The sequence below is a fragment of the Amblyomma americanum genome, chromosome 6 (genome assembly GCF_052857255.1).
Source record: "Amblyomma americanum isolate KBUSLIRL-KWMA chromosome 6, ASM5285725v1, whole genome shotgun sequence".
NCBI classification, from domain to species: Eukaryota; Metazoa; Arthropoda; class Arachnida; order Ixodida; family Ixodidae; genus Amblyomma; species Amblyomma americanum.
In genome coordinates, this window is record NC_135502.1 from 95,933,084 (window position 1) to 95,955,484 (window position 22,401).

At 47.0% G+C, this 22,401-nt stretch overlaps 1 protein-coding gene across 1 annotated transcript in view; it reads left to right on the forward strand.

The window, feature by feature from the left end:
• LOC144093880 (cysteine dioxygenase type 1) overlaps positions 1 to 22,401 on the forward strand; it is a 71,597-nt gene that overhangs the window by 45,508 nt on the left and 3,688 nt on the right. Inside the window, exons 2-4 of the mRNA XM_077627622.1 lie at positions 9,677 to 9,794; positions 12,539 to 12,662; positions 20,546 to 20,715. Of these exons, the coding sequence (XP_077483748.1) occupies positions 9,677 to 9,794; positions 12,539 to 12,662; positions 20,546 to 20,715 (412 nt within the window). The remainder of the gene's footprint in view (positions 1 to 9,676; positions 9,795 to 12,538; positions 12,663 to 20,545; positions 20,716 to 22,401) is intronic.

Genomic DNA, 22,401 nt, shown 5'->3' on the forward strand with positions numbered 1-22,401 from the left:
CAATTGGCGTTCTGGATTTGCATTCTTTTTTTTTTCCAAACTCCGATGGTGAACGCCGATGTGGCGATATTTCACACGACCAGCACAACTATCGACAACTCATTAACAGGCCAAACGTCACAAGCTTAGATCTAACCTCCTCCGCGCCACAGCCTGGAGTTTTCCTCGTTGATGTCCAAATCTCAGAAGTGAGAAGTAGCAGCGTGTTCTCGAAATCCAAAGCCAAAGACGGCCTTCTGCGAGTCCTGCTGTGGAATATTGTAATACGCTGTTGTGAACATATTGATGGCAATGGTCTAAGCGTTGGATGCGTAACCAAATCTTGCTTTTAAATTTGTCCATGCGCTCGTCGCACTGAGTAGTTAAGGCTGCAAAAAAAAAAAAGCAATGGGGCGCGTTTGACAATACATATAGCAGAAAACTACATGCGGACCGAGAAGGGACTGCGGATATATGGATTATCATGGTGTAATCTTACAGTGAAAAAAATGCGTTCATACACAATTTCCCGCTGAAACAATGCGCTTGTCCACAATTTCTTGCTATGATCATACTGGAAGTGGCGATTATATAGGATACCGCAGGAGAAAATGAGTGCACGAGAACTTAATTTTAGCCCGGTTGAAGTGATCACATTGCGTGAAAGGTTTGGCGTTCGGGCACGCGCATTTCGATTCTCAGTTCCTACACCGCCGCGCAGGTCGTAACTCTGAGTATCGCAAACACAGCAACAGTAGCCCGTCGGCATAAACCAGCTGTCTTCCTTGGCATCCCTCACATAGCATAGGTCGCTGCTCCTCCAGCTGTGTTTGTCGCGGTTCGGTTGCGTTGCTGTGGCCGATCATTAAACGCTTTGGTTTGAAGATATGTCAGACTGAATATTCTTACCGACGTCGCCGCCGCGGTGGCTTAGCGGTTATAGCGCTCGGCTGCTGGCCCGAAAGACACGGGTTCGATCCCGGCCGCGGCGGTCGAATTTCGATGGAGGCGAAATTCTAGAGGCCCGTGTGCTGTGCGATGTCAGTGCGCGTTAAAGAACCACAGGTGGTCAAAATTCCCGGAGCCCCTCACTACGGCGTCTCTCATAGCATGAGTCGCTTTGGGACGTTAAACCCCCATAAACCAAACCAAACCATTCTTACCGACGCCTCTGACCACTATTCGGACGCATTCATGGTTCTCTCGGGCTTTAACTTGCTGCTTTTATAGTTCGCTTTTTGTAGCCATCTTTACACATACATCGTTATTCTGTTGCTGCGCAGTTCAGCTTCGTTCGGGTGCAGCCGTGGCGGAGACAAAACGTGTTGCTGCGGCATCCAGACGCTTAAAAAAAAATCAAGAAAACATCTCCGGCCTGCCGGGGCCGCAGCACAGCTGCGAATCGCGACATGTAACGTGGAAGAGGCCGTTGCATCCCGCCTTCTTGTTTGTCGCGCAGCTCGCGACAGCTGCTAAGGAAAACAGTTCTAGTTTTTAGTTAAGCGATAGCCTAGCTTCTTTTCTCTTTAACGAGAGTAGCTGACACAGTTGTCGCTTAATTTTCGTCGAGGAACGTATGTCGTATGCTTAGTGACAGTTGGAAGTTATGTTGCCTGCCACTGTAGCATCACTGGTTCGTTTCTCGGGCAGTAACGAATTTTTGGCGCAGGCGAAAAAAAGCGTTCGTTGAGCGGGGTCACTGTGCATGCACGTTAGAGACGGTCCTGTGGTCAAAGTCAGCTGTGACATGAGAAATAGTTGTTTAAAACTCTGGCCTCGTGTCTTTTGTGACGAGGCTGTCAATGGATAGAAGAGGACTACGCGCATATTAATTCGCACAGCTCATACACACGAGATAAAAAAAAATGCGCTGAGGCATTTCAGAGTAGCAGCGACGCTGCATAATTAATTTGTGGTTTAAGAAGCTTGCAGGATTACGAATGTATAAAGCGCGGTCTGCATACATTCGGGCTCCTGCATGTATACCGAGAAATCTGACCTTACAGCTTTTTAGAAGCACGCTGGTGACAAATTGAAGCTAGCCTGTATCGACAGAGTATACTGAACTATGTCTTCAAAGGCGCTTTTATGAGCTAAAAAATGTCAAATAAATACAATACAGGCATCGCATACTACTGCGGATCTGTGAAGGTAGTCTACAGTGCCATTTTTTACACCGGTGATCACGGAGTCTTTTTTGGTCCTGACGTCGCCAGTAAAAATCGAGTGGCGCGGAGATGATTCAATTTTATTTTTAGCAATTAATGCATTTATTGTTGCCGGACAAACATCGCCGTAACCAGAAATAATCACAAAATCGATTTTTATTAAGAACAAAAGTTGGCAGTTGTCCTCGGAAGCAGTTGATCGGGGCAGGCAGGAGGAGTGCACAAAAACTTTCTTTGGCTTGTCCTCGTTTAACATAAACGATTTAAACCTGCAGTGGAGCTCCACCTCGATCCACAACAACCGCCAACCGTTCTTTCCTGATACGTAAATATTCCGTTGCTAAATCTTATCTAACCAAGAAGATAACCGCAAGATGAAATAAGTGCGAACATTTTGGTGGCCTGGCTTGTTTAGTAAAGTGGAACGCTGGAATACTGATTCCATCTACTGTTGTGGCTAATTAGCAGAGTAATACAGCAAATAGGCCGCCGGGATGGCTCAGTGGTGATGGTGCTCGTCTGCTGACTTGAAGCGCTATAATCGAGACAAGGGGACAACACCACATAAGAACACCACGTCGGTCGAAATTACCGGAGCCCTCCGCCACGGCGTCTCTTATAGCCTGAGTCGCATTGGGACGTTAAATATCATAAAACCTACAATAATGCAGCAAAAACGGGTTTTAGGCTGTTTCCAACTGTTGTCTTTCTTTTAACTTTTATCCTACTACACGGTAGCACGTTTTCGCTAATGGGTACGCACTATGCCGACTCATAAAACCATCGGGAACTTTGCAGCTAGAGCACGGGTACAAAGGGCAGAACTCTGCGACAAGTTTCCCTGCGCAAAAGACCTTTCAAATTCCTTCATATGTTTCCTCTTACTTGCTCCGCGACTATTACTGAGCCGAAGAGCAGCATCGTATTTGCCAGTGCTGCGAAGTACGATGGTTCGTCGCCTCTATATGGTTGTCGAGCTTATCCGATGTCACCTGTACGTGTTGCGTCTTTTTGCGCTTCCTTTCACAACGGATGCTGTTAAACTGTCGTCTCATGCTCCGCTGCTCCTTTGCGTAACTCTGTAATGACTCAGCAACCGCTTTCGGCTGAGCTGAAGCTATACGCAAACCTGGGGTGCCTACGGTCGATCCTGCTGAAACGTTCCGTATGAGCGGCTCATATGCAATTATGAGGGTATACAGTCCATATGATACGGGAAAATATGTTGAAATCCGTATCTCTTCTCGTATTTTCTTATGGGCTTCATAAGCTTTCCGTTTAGTTCTCATATCATTTCCATGCGGTGTGCATGACGTCTTATGGTCTCCATATGATACTATATGCGCTGTTCAAAAAGTCCATATCGACTCCTTAAGTTCCACATCGTCTACATAGGAACCATCTGGAAAACGTCTATTTATGGAACTCGTCATACGGAATTTTTCAGCAGGGGAAGCAGTCTCAAGCTCCGACTCTGGGCTGTCGCACAGTCTCGAATAAACATTGCGTTGTTTATTCCTGCCAGCGTGCTGAGGAATCGATCTCTCGCCTATTTTACGCTGCCACAAGGTCCCTGTGAACTACGTGTACATTTCGCACTCCATCTCGAAGGCAAAACAGCCAAATTTTTCCCTCACCTCACGAGTAAGTCGAAAGTGAAACCCTACACCGCCGCTTTGATCGGGCAGGCCGACTCAGCATCGGCCAGGCGTGGCATTTCGTGGAAGAAACGGCTTAGGCAGAACGCGGCAAATTTTAGCTCTTGCATTGTTGAAGCGCTACCGTGTCTTAGTTCTCGCGTGATTGCATTCTTCTTTGCTGGTTTCGCATGCTGCTTACTCTGCTTTAATCAACAATAATGAAGCCTTGCAAATACCATGCCGTCAGTCATTTGTTTTCGGGCACCATTTCATTGTATTTGTTTGGCGGCGAACGCTTCTTTTGTTTTTTTTTTTCATATTTTCTGTGCATCGGCTCCGGCGTATGACGTCATGCACCGCATTGTTTTTTTTTCTTCTTTTTTTGAGCGAGTCTCGATCAGGTCGCTTCGGATCGATTCCGATCCCGTGCGACAGCGTGCACGATGTTCGGAATAATATTCTATGCAGCTTACCTGGGCAGTCTTTAAATACAGCGCGATCTAAAATTATATTCTGCAGCAAGCTTCCCCGCATACAGTTTAAATTCACCGGCAACTTGCTTATCAGTCGTTCACGTCATTGTCGGTGCTTGTCTTTTCGGCTATGTTATAGTATATGGACATATCGAAGGCCCTTCTGTTCCATGTGGTCCCAACAAAAATACTGCTCAATCTTGGCCTTTTAGTCAGTGTTCTGCGCGTACGATCTATTGACGACGATACAATGCCCAGGTGCACTCAAGTGCGCAGGAGACTGAGTATAGGAGAGGGCCATGAGAAAATGCGCGCGTGGGAGGAGATGGAACACTCGCCGCAACAATATTTGGCAGCAGCAGCGGAAGTAAAAAGCTCGAGAGCAAACAGTGTTGATGCTTCCACCTCAAGGCCAACGTCCGAGTGGCGCATCATGCACTTGTGATTTCGGCGCCGCGTCCAAGGCTTCCCCTGCACGGCGGCGATAGCCCGCTACACAAACAGTGGGAGAGCGGATGTGTGTGTGTACGTGTCCCAACAATGGTGCGTCGAATTGTCGGAACGTGCGCAGTTGAGTTGTGCACCACAGACTGTTTGTGACTTGCATGTTTCCATGCCATGCTCCCTCCCCTCCCACTGCTAGCCAAATCAGTGTTTGCTTCCTCCGTTATCCCTTCCCTTACGGCGCGGTTCAAGTGTCCGCCGATATGCGAGACAGATACTGCGCCATTTCCTTTCCCCAAAAGCCAATTCAGTTTTCTGTGCTTTCAATACTGCGAGGCAAGCTGCAGAGAAGAAAGGCGCGGCAACCTCATAACTTTAATCGACACGAAAAAAAAAATTTAAATAACAATGCTGAACTAGTTAGGTTATTGTTTGTTTAACTGTTTATTTATCTGTTTATTATTTAAAACATTCGGCGATAGCCACTACTGTGCCTGCATAGTCGTTGCGTGATCAAGATCAGACAAACTTCACAGTAAAAACAATTGAGCGGCCACATCGACATCGCCCACACGCCACAGCCGCAGCAGCGTCCCTCCATGCACTCTTTCCATCATCTTTTCTTTCCCCTTCTTTCGCCCCTTGGATTAATGCCAAAAACTAAAACGGGCTTCAGCTACATAACAGCTCATAGGTAGGCTCCCAATAATAGCTCTCGCCGTAAGAAACAAAAACATGCCCGACAGGTCAAAGTAGAACGTTGGGCTGATTGGTTTTGCATTTCACTGAAGGGGCAATAGAACAAGGAAGCACGACAGGGAGGTCTGTCCTATAGGCGCCGAACAGGACAGTGATGATGCTTGCCAGGCTTAGTGCAGTAGATGAGGACAATGGCACTAGATGCAAGGAAGGGCTGAATTAAAAAAAAAACCAACGCGAAGGAACGAAATCACTACTATTACGTGTTTCTACGTTCGCCGTGCGAACAGAGCGTCTGCAGTGACATTATCGCCACGGAGTGTTGGCCACTGGGTCCGAAACGATAGTCAGGTGGCTGCAGGGCAAGGGTCGCTATCGTCAGCCCACCAAACACACCACGGCCAACGCTCCGCAGCGCTGGCGTCTGTCCAAGCTATTCGCTGGAGCATTCGTGTTAATTTTACGGGCTGTGGCACGTTCGAGTTGTGTGCAGTCTGCTCGCGCTGATGCCGTCCCGGCTTTCATTAGACACCTTTAGCATACCGTATTACCGTTACCGGAGTACCGGGAGCCCGCTCGCCGTAAGTGCGCATGCGCAGATCGCCTTGAGGGCGCTAGATGGAGCCAGCTACCCGGCAGCTACGCGCAAGCCTGCCGCATCAGGACCAATCCGTACGTGTGCACTGGCAGTGGGCGGGCTCCCGGTACGTCGGTAACGGTAACACAGTACACGGTATGCAAAAGGTGCCTACTACCAGGAATTCAGGACAAGCGTTTCTAGTTCCATTGACTGCCACCACGTGGCGAATGGCTGTGAACGTTAAAAATATATCGCGTTGACATCTGTGACGTTAAGAAAGGTAGGCAGTGACCGAATGGCTGCAGAACAAAATGTGGTAGGTCGCTAGGCTTTAGCGGCACTTGCTGTGCGCTGTTCCGAATACCTAGTGATGACGTGGCACGTCAACAAAGCTTGTCGGTGCCAGATCCGTGGCAGCGTTGCGTTCAGTCTCTATAGTTGCCCTGTTGAAGGAACATTAATCTCCGGTTGTTGTGCGGCGACTGGCAGCATGCAGTACGATCTCGATCTAGTCTCCCGTTGACATTTCAAAGGCGCGAACAATGAGATGTGCCTGATACAAAAAGGAATGAAAATGAAACTAAATGCCCCCACCGCCACAGAGGGAAAAACACGGAACTGGCTTGCGTAGCTGTAGAGAAAGTCGGCATGTTTTTCGCAATTCAGGCTGGCATTCTATCCGGCAGTATATCTGACAATATGAGGATATCTTTGTGCATCACATGCCTGCCGAAGGCTTTCAGTGTAAACACGTTAAATCATATTTGGCAGGACACGGACGAAGCGCAATCTGTCGACTGCATTACCGAGGGGAAAAATAAGGTACATATATTTAGTTTGGTTTGGTTTATGGGGGATTAACGTCCCAAGGCGACTCAGGCCATGAAGGACGCCGTAGTGAAGGGCTGCGGAAACTTCGACCACCTGTGGTTCTTTTACGTGCACTGACATCGCGCAGCACACGGGCCTCTAGAATTTCGCCTTCATCGAAATTCGACCGCCGCGGCCGGGATAGAATCCGCGTCTTTCGGGCCGGCAGCCGAGCGCCATAACCACTCAGCCACCGCGGCGGCCTGGTACATAGTTCACCGAAAGATCAGTTCTACTTGTCTTGTCTACGGCCGCGTGTTATGTGGAAGGCGGCTGAGCGGCTTTGACATGTTCATTTTGTTCTCCTGATCATGCAGAGTTTTAAGCAATGCAGCGCTGACGCATTTGTGAGATAATCGAATAAATTTATAACGCTCTGCGTATATTTCCCCGGTGGTTTCGCCGCTTCACAGTCAACCTCTCAATCAGGTAGTGAAGGCAGGGCATAAGAATTTACTTTTTTGAACACATCTGTGCCGTCTTTCTCTAAAAGGTTGCTATACATAGTGCTTCGTCCGTGCCGTGTCCCGGTTCTGCTTTCGTGTACATGCACATGGCGCAGAAGTGAGGTCATGACCAAGAGGCCCAGTTAAGCATTATACCTTTCGTATTGCTCACCGAAATAAACGCGAAAGCATGTGCGTGTCATCGTTGGCTGCTAGTTTCAGCTGGTTCCGGCATCACTTCTGGTTTAGCTGCCGTCACTTGATGTCAGCATTTCCGGTTTGATTGCCGTCACTTCCGGTCTCCGGAACGATGGTGACGTACGTTACACTGAACCTTCGTGATCACTTATGATGGGTCATATAAAGCTTTCGCCTAATACACAGCGGCATTGAAGAAGCGAGGCGAACTATAGGACAGGGAGAGAGCGAACCACAGTTCCTTCGATCTAGTCACTGAATGAATCACCTTATATAGACGTAACACCAGCGTGTAATAGTCTGTGCGTCCACTTCAGGAGCGTCATTTGCACCGGACGTTCACCAGGACAGCGTATACAGACCTATCTTAAAACAACGAGCGACACACCAAAGGGCGGACGTTTTCAAACTCCGTCGCTTTCAGACCTTGCTCCGGCTGCCCCAACCTACGCCTTATCCCGCTGCCCTGTCAATTCTTGGTCTCGTTAATCTTATCGGCTCTGAAGGCTGCCCGTGTTTTGTAAACACGATCCTTCCTTTAGCCTTTGTGCATATATCCCGGGGCCCTGTCTGCGGCCCGCCTTCTGTGCCCTACAGAATTGAGGTAGCGACGTCTGGAGCGAATGAGCTGGTGGAACCTAATCCCATGCTCACCATCTCCATATTTTCTTTAACCGTTGCAGCAGCCATTATTGTAACGCTTGTTGACAGTCAGTTTTATCGGACAAAATACACGCCTCACTAATCCGGCAACAACGATCTTTCCAGACCACTTGATTCTAACCGGTACGACGATGGCGTTATATCGCCCTGAAATTGAATCTTAGATAATTCCTGCAACTTATATCAAGATCAGCATGCATAGAAGTACAATAACATGATATTTTAAACACGTCTTGACGCTTGCCGGAGCAATAATCTACTATTTCGTATCTATCTCTGTGCAAGCTTAAGCCTTTGGTCTGTCCCACCGTGCTGACGCTGGCGGCGAAGGCAGCCAAACGACGCTCTTTGCGCGGTGGGGCCTTGAGTGGGCATCAAGGTGGCACGTGAGGCATCTGTCTTACCCTTTGCCGCTGACAGCAGCCCGCGAAAGGCGCGAAAAAAACAAACAGTGGCATAAAAAGGCCCATCTATAAGCACAGACGCAGCTGGTGCTTCGGCGGTCTCAATCTGAGAAGGCCGGGCTCTCTTGGGCGAGCACTTCTTTGATGCGAATCACGCGGCGTGCCGATTGAGCTGATTGTGTATGGGCGCGCTACGCGCTTTCTTGTCGCCGCACCGCGCATGTGCGCAGCAGGATTGTGGAGCGTCAACTGCTGTAGCGAATGGCACCAGAAGCCCTTGCGCGCTTGTATACAGACGCGCGCTGTTCCTTTCTCAATTTTTTTTTCTCCCATAAACCTTGCTCAGAGCGCATTGTGACACTGTAATTCCAGAGCCTGTTACCAAGGCGCGCAACAATGGGTTTCGCTTTTAGTATTCAGTCAGCACTGCCTGCTGCAATATTTGACGCGTAGAAAGAATCACGAAAGCCATGTTTGACAGTCGCATATTAGTCACTGTTCTCTGCGTGCCTGTAAGTACACCGGCATTAGGAATGTGTGCGCCTGTAATCTCCAAGGAAGGTGATGATAGATCTTGCTGTCCCCCACAGCAAGCGCGCATTTCAATGGACGGCCATGGAATCGGCCGCTCGCAGCGCGTAATTTATTATGATCAGTGTGATGACCTTTGCCATATGCGTCTCTTCGGGACGTTAGACCCCACATACCACACCATCAATATTCGGCGGCGTTAAGCTGCACGACAAACTACTCAGCGTTTGCACACGTTACTCAAGTACAATAATTATTCAGCTTCTTGAAGCATCTAGGTACCCTGCCGTGCTTCAATTGATGTCATGTTAGGCTTATCGATAAAAGATACAGCGCTGACGAAAACGTGTAGTGTAGTATCTGCTAAGATATATAGGCCATTATTATGAACAAGCCGTGGCACCTTCATAGAACCTCTGGTGTGATTTTTCTTTTGGCGTCCGTACATCAGCAGCGGCCCTTATATAAGGCAGTGCTTGTAGCAACATCTCTGTAGGCCAGCTTTTTCCTGCGGCGCATATTAAATTTCACTCGATACACTCGCGTCTTTCTTCTCACCGTTGGGTGTTTGTATCGTGCAGGTACACGAGGAACCTGGTGGACGAAGGCAATGGCAAATTCAACCTGATGATCCTTTGCTGGTCCGAAGGACAAGGTAGCAGCATACACGACCACGCCGACTCCCACTGCTTCATGAAGGTACGGCGCCTGAGTTAACAATAGCGGGTTCCATGTGACCATATATATCCAATGAGCGGGCTAAGCTTGCTTCGTGGCGGGAAAGCGTGAAAAGGACAGAGACTATAAAGAAGAATTCGGCTTTGCCTGGCCCTGTCTCTGGTCTAAGAAATATTCTGTTTGCGTCCGTACATATTGTGTCCTCTCGTCGTGGTCTGTTTAGCGCTCTCCCGTCATGAGGCTTGGGGCAAACATTTGCTGGCATTTATGACCTTGGCTGCCCCAATGGCCACTGAAACTCCCGCGGACGTCCTGCGGTTGTTAAGGGAGTTTTAATCCCCGCTGGGGCATGATGGATGCTAGTGCTCACTGTGGTGACGGCGGTCGGCGTTACCTGCTGTCGAATACGGGGTATGAGGGGAAGTTTCAGCGATATAGAAAGGGATGAGCGAATAGTGCTTTTTTCAGAACCGAATCGAATGCTAACCGATTTTACGAATATTCGCTACTTGTGCGAGGATTCGACGAAGCGAATAATCGTGCGGAACAGCGAAGCGCTTGCGGCGGCGCTGCAGTATACGGTGGTATAAGTTATGGAGTTATAGGTATAGCAGTCAAAAGACGCAGCACCGAACTCCACTAGTGGATCCGAACCGTAAATAAGTAAATATAATAGCTATATGAACGCCATGTCATATGCATGCTAAGACCTCAAATGAACTAACGCCACATCCACATCAGCCCGAAAGACGCGGGTTCAATCTCGGCCGCTGCGGTTGCATTTCGATAGAGGCGAAATGTTAGAAGCCTGTGTGCTGTGCGATGTCAGTGCACGGACTGATTAGGCGTTAGAGGCAATGATTTCTTCATCGTGTGACTTTTCGTTTCAAGTCTAAAAGCTTTAAAATTTGACTTGCGGTGGACAGTTCAAGTGATGGAACCGTGAGGTCACTTGCATTCTTTTCGGCTCGCGACAGCGAATGGTGGGCCGAGTGCTTATTGAATAATTTAGCTTTGCGTCCAAAGTAGCAGTTTCACTTCCCCGAGGAACCATGCAGGCTGAATTTTGCTTTGCGGAAAACTTGTAGCAAGTACTCTAGCATGTGGTCCTAATCGTCGGGGTACAGTAGAGTAACAGGCATGTCAAAAGGATTCGGCTTCATTTCGCCACCGAAAAGAGTGTCTACAGTGTGCTGCAGATATTGTTGGGCATGTCGAAGAATGCCAGCTCCGGGAAGACATAACGAGTTCCCTCTAAGGTCCCTTTCGGAGCTTGAATTTTTTTTTCTTAATAGTAGTACACTGGTATTACTATGCCACAAAAATCGTTTCTTTACCTCAAAAACCACATTAAAAAAATTAATGGCAGGCTTCCCTGAAACATCTGGTATATCGGCATTATACAACCGCACGCGTGACGTCTGTATACCCTAATGACGCCATCCGGCGTACCGTTCAGCAAATAAGGTTTATGTATAGTGTGGACCAGCTATATGATTGCGCATTTCAAAAGGAAGGAGTTTACTCATCACGTCTAACAGAGACGCTGTCGCTTGCTATGTACAGTTGAATGCAACGGCATATAGTCTCTCGTTCTTCTTGCTATATTCAGCCTGATCCAGCAGTGGCGTTTGAAACTTCCGCGCAAAGTGCGCACATTAGAAAGCTTACTAATGCGAAAGCATTGTCTCATCATCGCAAAAGTCGCTGCTGTCAGCAGCCGTCTATGGCACGAAATTCGGATGATGCAGTGCGCCGCTTTACGATTTCGCAACACTTGTAAGCGAACACGTATAATCGTGAATGATGAGACATAACGTACAATGACCTATGAAAGTCATAACTCGTAGTCACAGTCATGACTCAGTCATTCTGCAACGTATTATGACTCAGCGCTTTACATGTAACGTGATATATGGTGTATTGGGTTCGTACAAAGTGTGCGTAGTCAATCATGAAGTGTAGTCATAGTCATGACTAGTAATCATTCTGAATGGTTATTGTCCGGTTGCCAACGAGAACGCAGAAGCACATCTTAGACGCAGAACTCACACATGCGATATGGACTTGCATGTGATGTTCGCTTCCTTCAAGAAGACAGGAACCCGTCACAGCACAGTGCAGGACATTGTCTACCCGAGTGGAAACCAGACATGCAGAAGGGAGGCTGCACGCCTTCTTTTAACATTTCTGCAGAACACGGATCTTGTTTTTAAATGGAGACAGCAGGAACGGGCTATGGCCTACTGTGATTTAATGTGTGCGTAGATGGTGTCTTCCGGAGTGGACTACGTTATGCTGTGAGTGAATGTGTGTATGGAGTGTGGCACTACAATGGCCTATGTTCTACTGTGACTGAATATGTGCATAGATGGTGACTTCTGGAGTGGACTGTGATGTGAACTGTGTGGATTGATTGTGTGCATAGATGGTGACTGCGGGAGAGAATGTGTGCTATTATAAGAGACTGTGCGCTTAGCGGGGTATATGCGGCATTGTTAATATCGAAGGGACGCTGCGATGGAGCAATTGTCGGCAGATAAAGCAAGGCTAACCCCACCTGTAGCATTCAACACCTCAACCTTTTCGCATTCTCACACGTAAGCAGTCTTAAGTGTGTCTGCCGAATTTTTCTGCTTCCGTCGTTAGCGACGTATTCGCGAGTACATTAGTTATAGGGTGGGCAAGAAAAGTGAAGAGTAAAATGTCGTGCCCACGAGTACAGCAGGAGTAGTTAGGCTGACCACAAGCGCGTGCGTGCGCAGGTTCTGGCCGGCACGCTCAAGGAGGTTCGCTTCGACTGGCCCCGGCCGCAGGACGGCGCGGAGGCGCCCATGGTCAAGAAAGGCGAGACCGAACTGCAGCTGAACGCCGTCGCCTACATCAACGGTACGCCTACATCACTGCCACTTTCTCCGGGTTTCCGATGGACCGGTACCCTGTGTCTGGTGCGCGTGCTTGCTCCCTGGCGTGACGCAGCTTCGGCGTCGCGTGGAACAAAAGCCTTGTTCCTCCGAAAGTCTTATGTGTTTATGTGATTTTTGGGCATGCGCGTGCGCCAGTGTTTTATCTGTGTGAGCGCGCGAGTGCACGTGTTTCGTCTCATCTTTATTGACCCTCATCTGGAGTAGCCTGCCAGGTTGACGGCCAGAAAAAAACACCTCCAGTAGTCATTAAAGCATGCCTCGATCCTGCATTAGAGCGTAAAGAAAGGCACAGTTTGCTCATTTAGAAGCACACAGGCCCTTTCACAGCTAGAGCTGTTCTTAGGACACGTTAGCACCAAGGCATGCGTCGCCCCATCCGGTTTAGTCTGCTTAGCACCAGATGGCGTTGCCACTGTCAAAAGTAAATAAAAAGGATAGAAAAGCAGCCCAAAAATTCTGGAAACATCTAAATGCAATGAGTAATAAAACTAGGCTAGAACAAAGGTTTATTGTTACAGATGAGGGTATTCGACTAGAAGGGGATGAAGCAATAAAACACATAGGAACAAGGATGACGGAAAAATTTTCAGCAATGCACGTGGTACATAGTTTATCGAAGGAGGATAGACCGGTTACAGCAATAGCTTCACTTGAGCAAGGAGAGTGGGAAAGGGCAGAGAAGAAGGTTCCTAGTGGCACATCAACAGGACCAGATGGTATCTCGATTATGTTGATAAAGAAGTTAGGACCAAAATCCAAGCAAACATTAATACAGGTAGTGAACAAAATGATAGTGGATGAGAAAGTCCCCGATGAATGGCGATTAAGTAGAATGAACATGATATATAAGGGAAAGGGGGACAAAGCAGACGTAAGTAACTATCGCCCCATAACAGTGACATCTGTGGTTTACAGGGTGGTGATGCAAATTATAAAGGATAGACTGCAGGCTTGGGTGGAGAACGAGGGGGTGTTAGGGGAACTACAGAATGGGTTCCGGAAACAAAGGAGGTTGGAGGACAATCTATTTTCATTGACACAGTGTATAGAAATTGCGGAAAAGGAACATAGGCCCTTATTGCTAGCATTTCTGGATATTAGGGGAGCCTATGACAACGTTACTCAGGAGCATTTGTGGGACATATTGGGCACATTGGATGTGGAAAATGGAGTAAATAATCTTTTAAAAGATATATATAGAGGTAACAGAGTGCTCATAAAATGGGAAAAAAATGTATCAGGGCCTGTAGAGATACAGCGGGGGCTTAGACAAGGATGTCCTCTGTCCCCTTTGTTGTTCATGTTGTACCTGCAAGGTTTGGAGGCCAAGCTAGAGGGGAGCGGACTAGGTTTCAACCTATCTTTTTTCAAGCAAGGGGAATTGATTAAACAGACATTACCTGGACTAATATGTGCGGACGATATAGTGATAATGGCTGACAACAAGGAAGACCTGCAGAAGTTGTTAGACATATGCAGTACAGAGGGAGATAGATTAGGCTTCAAGTATAGTAAGGAAAAATCTGCAGTCATGACATTTAATGAAGAGGGCGGCGAGCATAGAATACAGGAGTTCGTGCTAAAAGTAGTGAATGAGTACAAGTATCTTGGGGTGTGGATAAATAAGTGTTGAGTATCTGACAGAGCATGAAAAATATGTAATGAATAAAACTAGTAGGAATGCAGCTGTCATGAAAAATAGGGCACTGTGGAATTACAATAGGTATGAGGTGGTAAGAGGGATCTGGAAAGGGGTGATGGTCCCTAGCCTGACCTTCGGGAATGCGGTCCTGTGTATGAGGCCAGATGTTCCAGCAAGGCTGGAAATTAGGCAACGGGGAGTAGGGAGGTTAGCTTTGGGAGCACATGGCAATACACCAAATCAGGGGGTACAGGGTGATATGGGATGGGCGTCTTTCGAGAGCAGAGAGGCTAGCAGTAAGATAGCATTTGAGGAACGATTGAGAAGGATGGAGGAAAAGCGGTGGGCTAGGAAAGTTTTCAGATACCTGTATATAATGTTGACACGAAATGGAGAAAGCGAACTAGAAAATTGACAAGCAAATATCTGGACAGCAGTAAGAGGGCAAATCAGCAATTATCGGTTAAGAAAAAGGTTAAAGGAACAGAGAGAGCTTTGTGGAAAACAGGGATGCTGACGAAATCGGCACTAGAAACGTACCGGACCTTTAAACAGGAAATTGTCAAAGAAAATATCTATGATAATTGTAGGGGAAGTTCTTTGTTGTTTGAGGCCAGGACTGGAGTTTTGCGGACTAAGACGTATAGAGTCAGGTACCAGGAGATAGACACTTTGTGCATTGCGTGCGGAGAGGAGGAGGAAACAGCTGAACACTTGATACTTTTCTGTAAAGGGCTTCACCCTACAGTGGAAGGCAGCGGGGCTGACTTACCCAAGGCATTGGGGTTTAGGGATAGTGAAGGGAAAGTGGATTTTAAGAGGTTAGAAGTAACCAAGCGAAGGTTATCTGATTGGTGGCTAAAAGCAAGACAGGAGTAAATTTCACAAGACATGGCTAGGTGGCTTGAGCCACCGCCCGATGTAAAGGGTTCAGCCGTATCCATCCATCCATCCATCCATCTTTTAGCCGCCGCGGTGGCTGAGAGGTTATGGCGCTCGGCTGCTGGCCCGAAAGACGCGGGTTCGATTCCGGCTGCGGCGGTAGAATTTCGATGGAGGCGAAATTCTAGAGGCCCGTGTGCTGTGCGATGTCAGTGCACGTTAAGGATCCCCAGTTGGTCGAAATTTCCGGAGCCCTTCACTACGGCGTCTCTCATAGCCTGAGTTGCATTGGGACGTTAAACCCCCATAAACCAAACCAAACTGTCTTCGTTTTCTGATGGTTTTGCTTGGTCCACTTAACACCCGAGGCCGCTGTACACAATGCTTAGCCGCGAGCCGGCGCTGTTTTTTACGCAGCCAGTTGTCGTTGCGCGTTGGTATAAAAATGATTGGTGATTGGTCAGCAGGCAAACTGACCTGGCCAAACTCTGGTACATTTTTTGTTTTGTACTTTTTACATGGTATTAAAAGGTTATGCCGGGAAGGGGACAAATATCGGCATCCGCGGGGGACAAGAAGAGGAGCTTGGCTCTCTGCCAAATGTCCTGCATTCTAAGAAATAATTGAAATTGAAATTCGTTTTGGGCCGAAGCGTAACGAATGCGGCTTCGCGCTGTCCTCGGGCATCATACGAGCTTGTTTCCGTCTTGCAAGCGCGTATTTGTCGAACATTTTCCTCCACTTTAAATGTCGATCACACGGACAACGCACAGAGTGCATTTAATGCAGAGACTGGTTCCCAAAAACAAGAACGCTAAAATGTCCGACCTCTTTCTTCCTTTCACTCCCACTTTCCTCCCTTCCTCACGGCGCGGTTCGGGTGTCCACCGAGATACGCGAGACAATTACTGCGCCGTTTCCTTTCCTGAAAAACCAGTTTTAATTTTTTTTCAATGTCCACTTGACTACACACTAGAAACTGGATGCAGTACGACATGAGGAAAAAAATAGGAGTGGGGGAATGGGGGGGGGGGCTTGTTACTTTCTCCAGGGCTTTTTTCGTCTAAATCGCCGTAAGAGTGAGGCGGTGTTCAATGCTGGTCCGGCAGGAAATCCAACAGCCAGTGCACACCCTCTACGGACAGCAGGAGCTGCAGGCTGTATAATGCACCGCAGATGTGCGGTTTCTTGTGACGTACAGGCGCGAGCACAAGTGGCGATACCAAGGGAACGGGGGCGGTTGCGGTTTTTCTTTGGAAAAATCCGTGCCTGACACAAGTGCGCGGGTGAGCAAGCCAGCATATTATGTAGGGCACCTTGTATATATCTCAACAGGCGCGTAGCGCCGTCGGACAGCGCTGGTGTGCGGTTCTCCCAGTTCGCGCGGTCTCTCCACTGTTGCTGACAACTGCACATCTCTCGCAGACTTCTTTCATCGTTAATTCTCCGCGGTGAATACGGAGGTCTCCTTATAACTGGCAGGAAGAAAGTATAGTGTGCCCCAGAAACGTTCTCAATAAGTGTCATTCGGCGAAGGAATGTACTTCTGTACATAAATTTCATCACAAACTGCCTGCTAACCCTGGTGAAAATTCCAACTGGAAATGCAGCTGGGATTAAATGGGAGCAATGGGTTTCAGTGGGAATTAATTGGTCCCGGTTAGAAACTGACTGGTCCCCACTGGAACGGAGATGGAAATCAACTGAACTGATGCGCTTCCTGATAAACAGTCAAAGCTATATCGCTGAATGAGATTCTACGCTTTACGATCTCATTCACATTTTCGCGCATCTGCGTCGAAACAGCGGTCTCGCGACGGAGACAGGTTTGCACAAACAACCAATTGATCTTTCTGATCGAAAGATTCTGCTAAATGTTCGTAAACTTTACAATTTGTCGTAAAAAAAGTGCATTTACGGTGTGCGTGCACGGCCTGATAGCAAGCGAAGATGCGATGGCTTTTTTGCAGTACGAATAGCGTAAAACAATGCCACTGCTCTCTGTTCGCGAAGGGAAGGCCTTCAACATACTACACGTACTCGTCTATTTTTATTTTTTTTTTTTGCGCTTAAAAAGTTCGTCAAAATGGCCGGAAGTAGTTTCGGAATCGGGAGTTTCTGCGGTACGCGCGTCTCTGATTGCGGCTTCATTTATCGAGCTGTGCAAACTATAACGCGGCAGCAATCTGTAAATTACCTGCCAGCCCGGTTGCCTGACTTGTCGAAATGCGCGCAGGAACGAGCCGCGGAAGTCGAACTGCAGCGTGCGCATTTAAAAGCAGAAGCATTCGTTCCAGCGTTACTCAAACAGGCGCATGTTCGCCTCCGGACTCGCGGTTTAGCGGTTCAATTTCCCGCTCGGCTAACTTTCCTTTTTCAAAGTTCCATATTGGGAGAGCACTTCTACTCCTGCTAAGAGCTCCCCCTAAGCTAGGGTGAGTCGAGGAGTAACTTTGACTCACCTTTACTCCCGAAAAAGGAGTGAAATGTCAGGCAAGCGTCTACTCCCTCAAAATGGAACTGCTAGAGTTATATCTTAGAATACACGTACATGTGTGCTTACGTAGTACATAATCTGTGTGCTTATGTTGCACTAGCGTGAAATAAAGGTGAGAACTCAATGAGGCTGGCGTCGCAATGGCTGTCTGAGATAGATGTAGACAGTGTGTGTGTGTGTGTGGGGGGGGGGGGGGTGCTCTGTGTAACCAAACGCGGCTTGGTACACGACGCAGCGCAGACGTACAGAATGAGTGCACACTAGAGGCCGCGCATCGCATTCAACCCGTGCTCACACCGCCTGCTATCTCCCCTGTTCCTGTCACGGTCGTTGCACCGGCGCCTAGGCGAAACAGCTGTGTAACATGCCATCCGCACAAGCGCGCGTAAAACTGCTGTAAAACGGCTGGAGAGCGACAGGCAGGTGCGTTTCCGTGTACGCTCGGCGCAGTCGCACACACAGGCATTCGCAACGAACGCTAGCTCCTAGCGCATCACCATGTACTGCCCTTAAAAAATGGTTTATACACAGTCTAAAGACTTCTTATACACTCTATTGCCCTCCTATAGATATTTCTTTTTGTCTATTCATATTCTATAGACAGAAGTCTACTAAAAGTGTATGACCATAAATCTGTAGATTGTTCATAGAATGTCTATAGGATTTGTATTGCCTGTGGATTGTTCTCTAGGGGTTGTCTAGATAGTCTATAGACTTTATAGACAGACGTCTATGGACAGTCTATAGACTGTCTAAAAATTTTTTGTAAGGGTGATCTCTGGATTGTCTTGAAGACATATGGCGGCAAGAATGAAACTAATGGTAGCGTGAGCGTTATTTGCACGCAATGCCGGCTAGTGAACTGACGTTCGGCTTTCACCTCGTTGCTTGCCCCTGTACACCCGCCATCAAAAGTTTAGGCAAGGTGACTTTGAAGAAATTAATTTCTTTACATCCGGCATTGTTTGAGCTTTAATGGTGTACTATATGTAGTGAGCACAGTGGCGATGAAATTAATTCCCTAATATTGCCTTTCATAAATATTTTATTGAGGGTGTATGCGTCTCCGCTGTTGCGATTGTTCGCGTCGTGAAACAGTTGAGATTGCTGTGCTCTTACACAAGTACAATCGAGCCAGTCGGTGAATACGATCTAAACGGAGCTGAAAATTGAAAGGTGGGAAGAGAGGACACCATGTGCAATCTGTAGGATGATGCCCACTCACCTTAGTAGGATGCACATGTAGTGCTATGTCCACCGTGTAGACGACAAAGGCGACGGCCGCGTGCCAGCTTGTGCTCTATGTGATCGCGCTGCTGCATGGAATTACTGCAACTGGCTTTGTTTCAGCAAAGACTGCTGCCGTTAACGCATCTTATTAAAAAACTGTACTGGCATTCTAGTATGGCTTTACCAACAAGAACGTATTCTGTTAATGACCGGTAGCCTGAGGTCTCAGAGCTCATGTTCCGCTGCCGCAGCTGTGCAGCACATTCTAAACGCAAATACGGTTATACGAGAATAAAAAGGGAGTAGTATCCCCTAGCGCACTCCCTCTAGAGGACAGCTTCCCTTTTACCCCTTTCTGTTTGGAACATATGCATCAGCTAGGACACGGTCCAGGAACTGCAGCCTCCAATGTGTGTGGTCTGGTGCTCAGTTGGCTTTAGGTTGTCCGCAGGGCCGGGTTTTCCCCTGTTTTTATTATCTTGCACTCTAAATAGGTACACGGCAAGCCATGAATGTTGTGCTCATGTGTTATCCCAGTCAAAAGCCGCCAATTGGAACTGTCAAATACAGTTCCAATTGGCCTAGTACTTGTGAATAACTTGATTATCTCTAGACAAAATAAACAAGGGTTCAGAGGGAGTCCCAGTCTGCTGGCAGATTAGGACTCCCTATCAATCCTTGTTCATTTTATTTCATGTTGTCAAGAATCTCATCTTCTTGCACTCTCTCTACCGTTGATTATTTCGAGGACACTGCTAAATATGGCCAGACTTATTACACATATTAGCATCGTGTCACATAATCAGAAATATTCGCATGGTCCATAACACTTTTTACAGCTGCCATGTGACAATTGCAAATAATCTGCAATGCCATTAGCACTGACGTCACACAGGGAGTGGAATCTTGCAGTACAGTCCCGAGTTAAAGAAATGCTTCCGTATCATTGGCACCATAGGCATGCACAGACGGAGTGCAAGGACTCCCATAATAGCCATATGCGATGGGGGCAAAAATTTTGTCTCATATTATTCTCTTCCACCCACGAAGCACGAACAGCTGCTAACACAAAATTTGGCCCTCTTATGAGGAAACTTGTGCACGCCTATGATCGTTGCCATTTGCAGAGCAGAAAGCAGGCGCATGAACAGTTTTTAAGCTGCTACTGTTCTCGCGGTGAAACTGACAACGGACGTTCACATTAACCGGTGAATACTGCTCACATCTCAGCCACCAGCTTATTTTCGCCCGCATCTCACACAATAAAGTTTATAATTGGAGACTGTGGTATAAAATACACTGCTACTTTAGTTAATCAAGCACTGGAACCGGCCGACTATTCATTATGCCTGTCATAATGATGACAGAGGGCGGCAAATGACAAGTTTGTTGCAGCTTGCCTGAAAAGTTTCGTTCAGAGGGCATTTTTCATTCCCATTTTTACTTGTCCCTGACTGTAGATGTGTTAGCTCAGCAGCTACAAACTGCTGCATGTGGCCTACACTGCAGTTCGTGCTTAGCTTTGACAATTAACCTATTGTAGCTAGAGAGAGTTTCAGAAAATTTGTTAACTTGTACAATTCTTGTGCTGCAGATTCACTGGGCCTGCACAGGGTTGAGAATCCAAGCCACTGTGAGCCGGCAGTGAGCCTGCACCTGTATTGCCCTCCCTTCGATGAGTGCTCCATGTTTGACCAGCGCACAGGACATCGTTCCAAGAGCAAGGTCACCTTCTGGAGCAAATATGGGCTGCGCACGCCATTTGTAAGCAGGACATATGTTTACTGCTGATCTAACAAATGGTGCATGTATACACCATAATGATTTAGGATACAGGTCTCAAACATGAGGACCCAGAGACCTTCTTGTGCTTTCCACTAGCCCTAACAATTTGAACCACTGTTCAAAGAGCACATCTTGGTTTACATTACATCTCCATTATGTAACATTACATAACATCTTCATTACATAACATTACAGTACATCTTTATACATCACATACATTACTTCACCTGTATTGCCACCTCCTATCCCTGTTCAGTTTTACACCAGGCTTCACACAGTTTCTGTGCAAACTGAGTCATAATAATCTACACCGTACAAGCTTTCAGGTGCTGTTTGACCTTTGCTTCGTCCAAAGTAGCAGAAAAATTTTAAGTAGTCACAGGCGGTACGAGAGGTGCGTTGCCCTTTACTTGTTTTTTATATTAGTACAAATAAAGCATAAAATGAAAAATGAGGTAGGTTTTAAATGTAATACACGTGCATGAATGTACTGTCAGAATAAAATGAAACATGAATAAGACCGCAGCGGTGGCCTAGTGGTTGAGCATTCGCCTGGCATGCAGGAGGTGCGGGGTTCGATCCTCAGTGCCGCCAGGTACCCAGCGGTGATACAATGGGTACAAGCTTTCCCCTGGTCGTCTGGTGCTTGCCTTATTTAGGGTGAAATTCATTGAAAATGGGTCTTTGACCCCACCTTGTGTAATCGAAAAATACCTTGTGCCATGGCGCTCTTTGGCCGTAGATGCCCTTGCGCCATAAAAAAAAAAATCCATCCATTCGAAACATGAATAAGGGAAGTGGAATGCGAAAACACGAATTCAAAAATAATACTTACTGGAAAGAACATACACAAGTGTTCTGTTAACACTTCTATGTAGCAGTCTTAGGACCATACAAATGAAAGTCAAGTGCACTAATATTCAGTCCCAGTGAGCTGTTATTCCTGTTGCAGTTGTCTTGTTCACGTTTCATTTCACACTGGCTGTACAATTTTATCTGCATATTTACTGAACGTTCCTCCCCTAACCACATTTGCTAGAATTTTGTGTGGAGAATGTTAATAAGGCATAGTAATAAATGCTTACTTCCTCCTTAATTTTGTCCATCTTCCATCACATTCGTTAATTTTCATGCAATGAAGCTGGACTATTCACTACATCCGTTAAGAATCTGTCACGATAATTGCCCTTTTTCTGTTTCAAATCCATGCCACTCGATCATTATTATCATACTCACGACGGCTATTTAATTCATCAACCAGATAGCACAATAATTAGAGCTACACACACATCTATGGCAGTACCTTTCACCTTTTGCCACTCCCATCTGTCATACGCCCCTGGTATAATCGTCCAAATTGTATTGCCTCACACTGCAACCAAAATGCATCTCATGATTATCTAGTCAAACATTTTATCAGTAACACCAGGCACGCTTTCTTCAGTGCGTATGAGTCATGCCTTCTTTTTTTTTGCCTTGAATCTCCTGTGTGGTTATTAGCTTCTTTGCTTTTTCTGTACGTATTCTAGTCTTTTTGTACCCATTACTTTTATATACGTCTATTTTATTTTTTACTTATATTGCTTTATGATCCACTGTATTTTTATGTATGCCTTTTTTGTCAGTCGTGATAACTGCAATCAGTTATTTGAACTTTACAGTGTT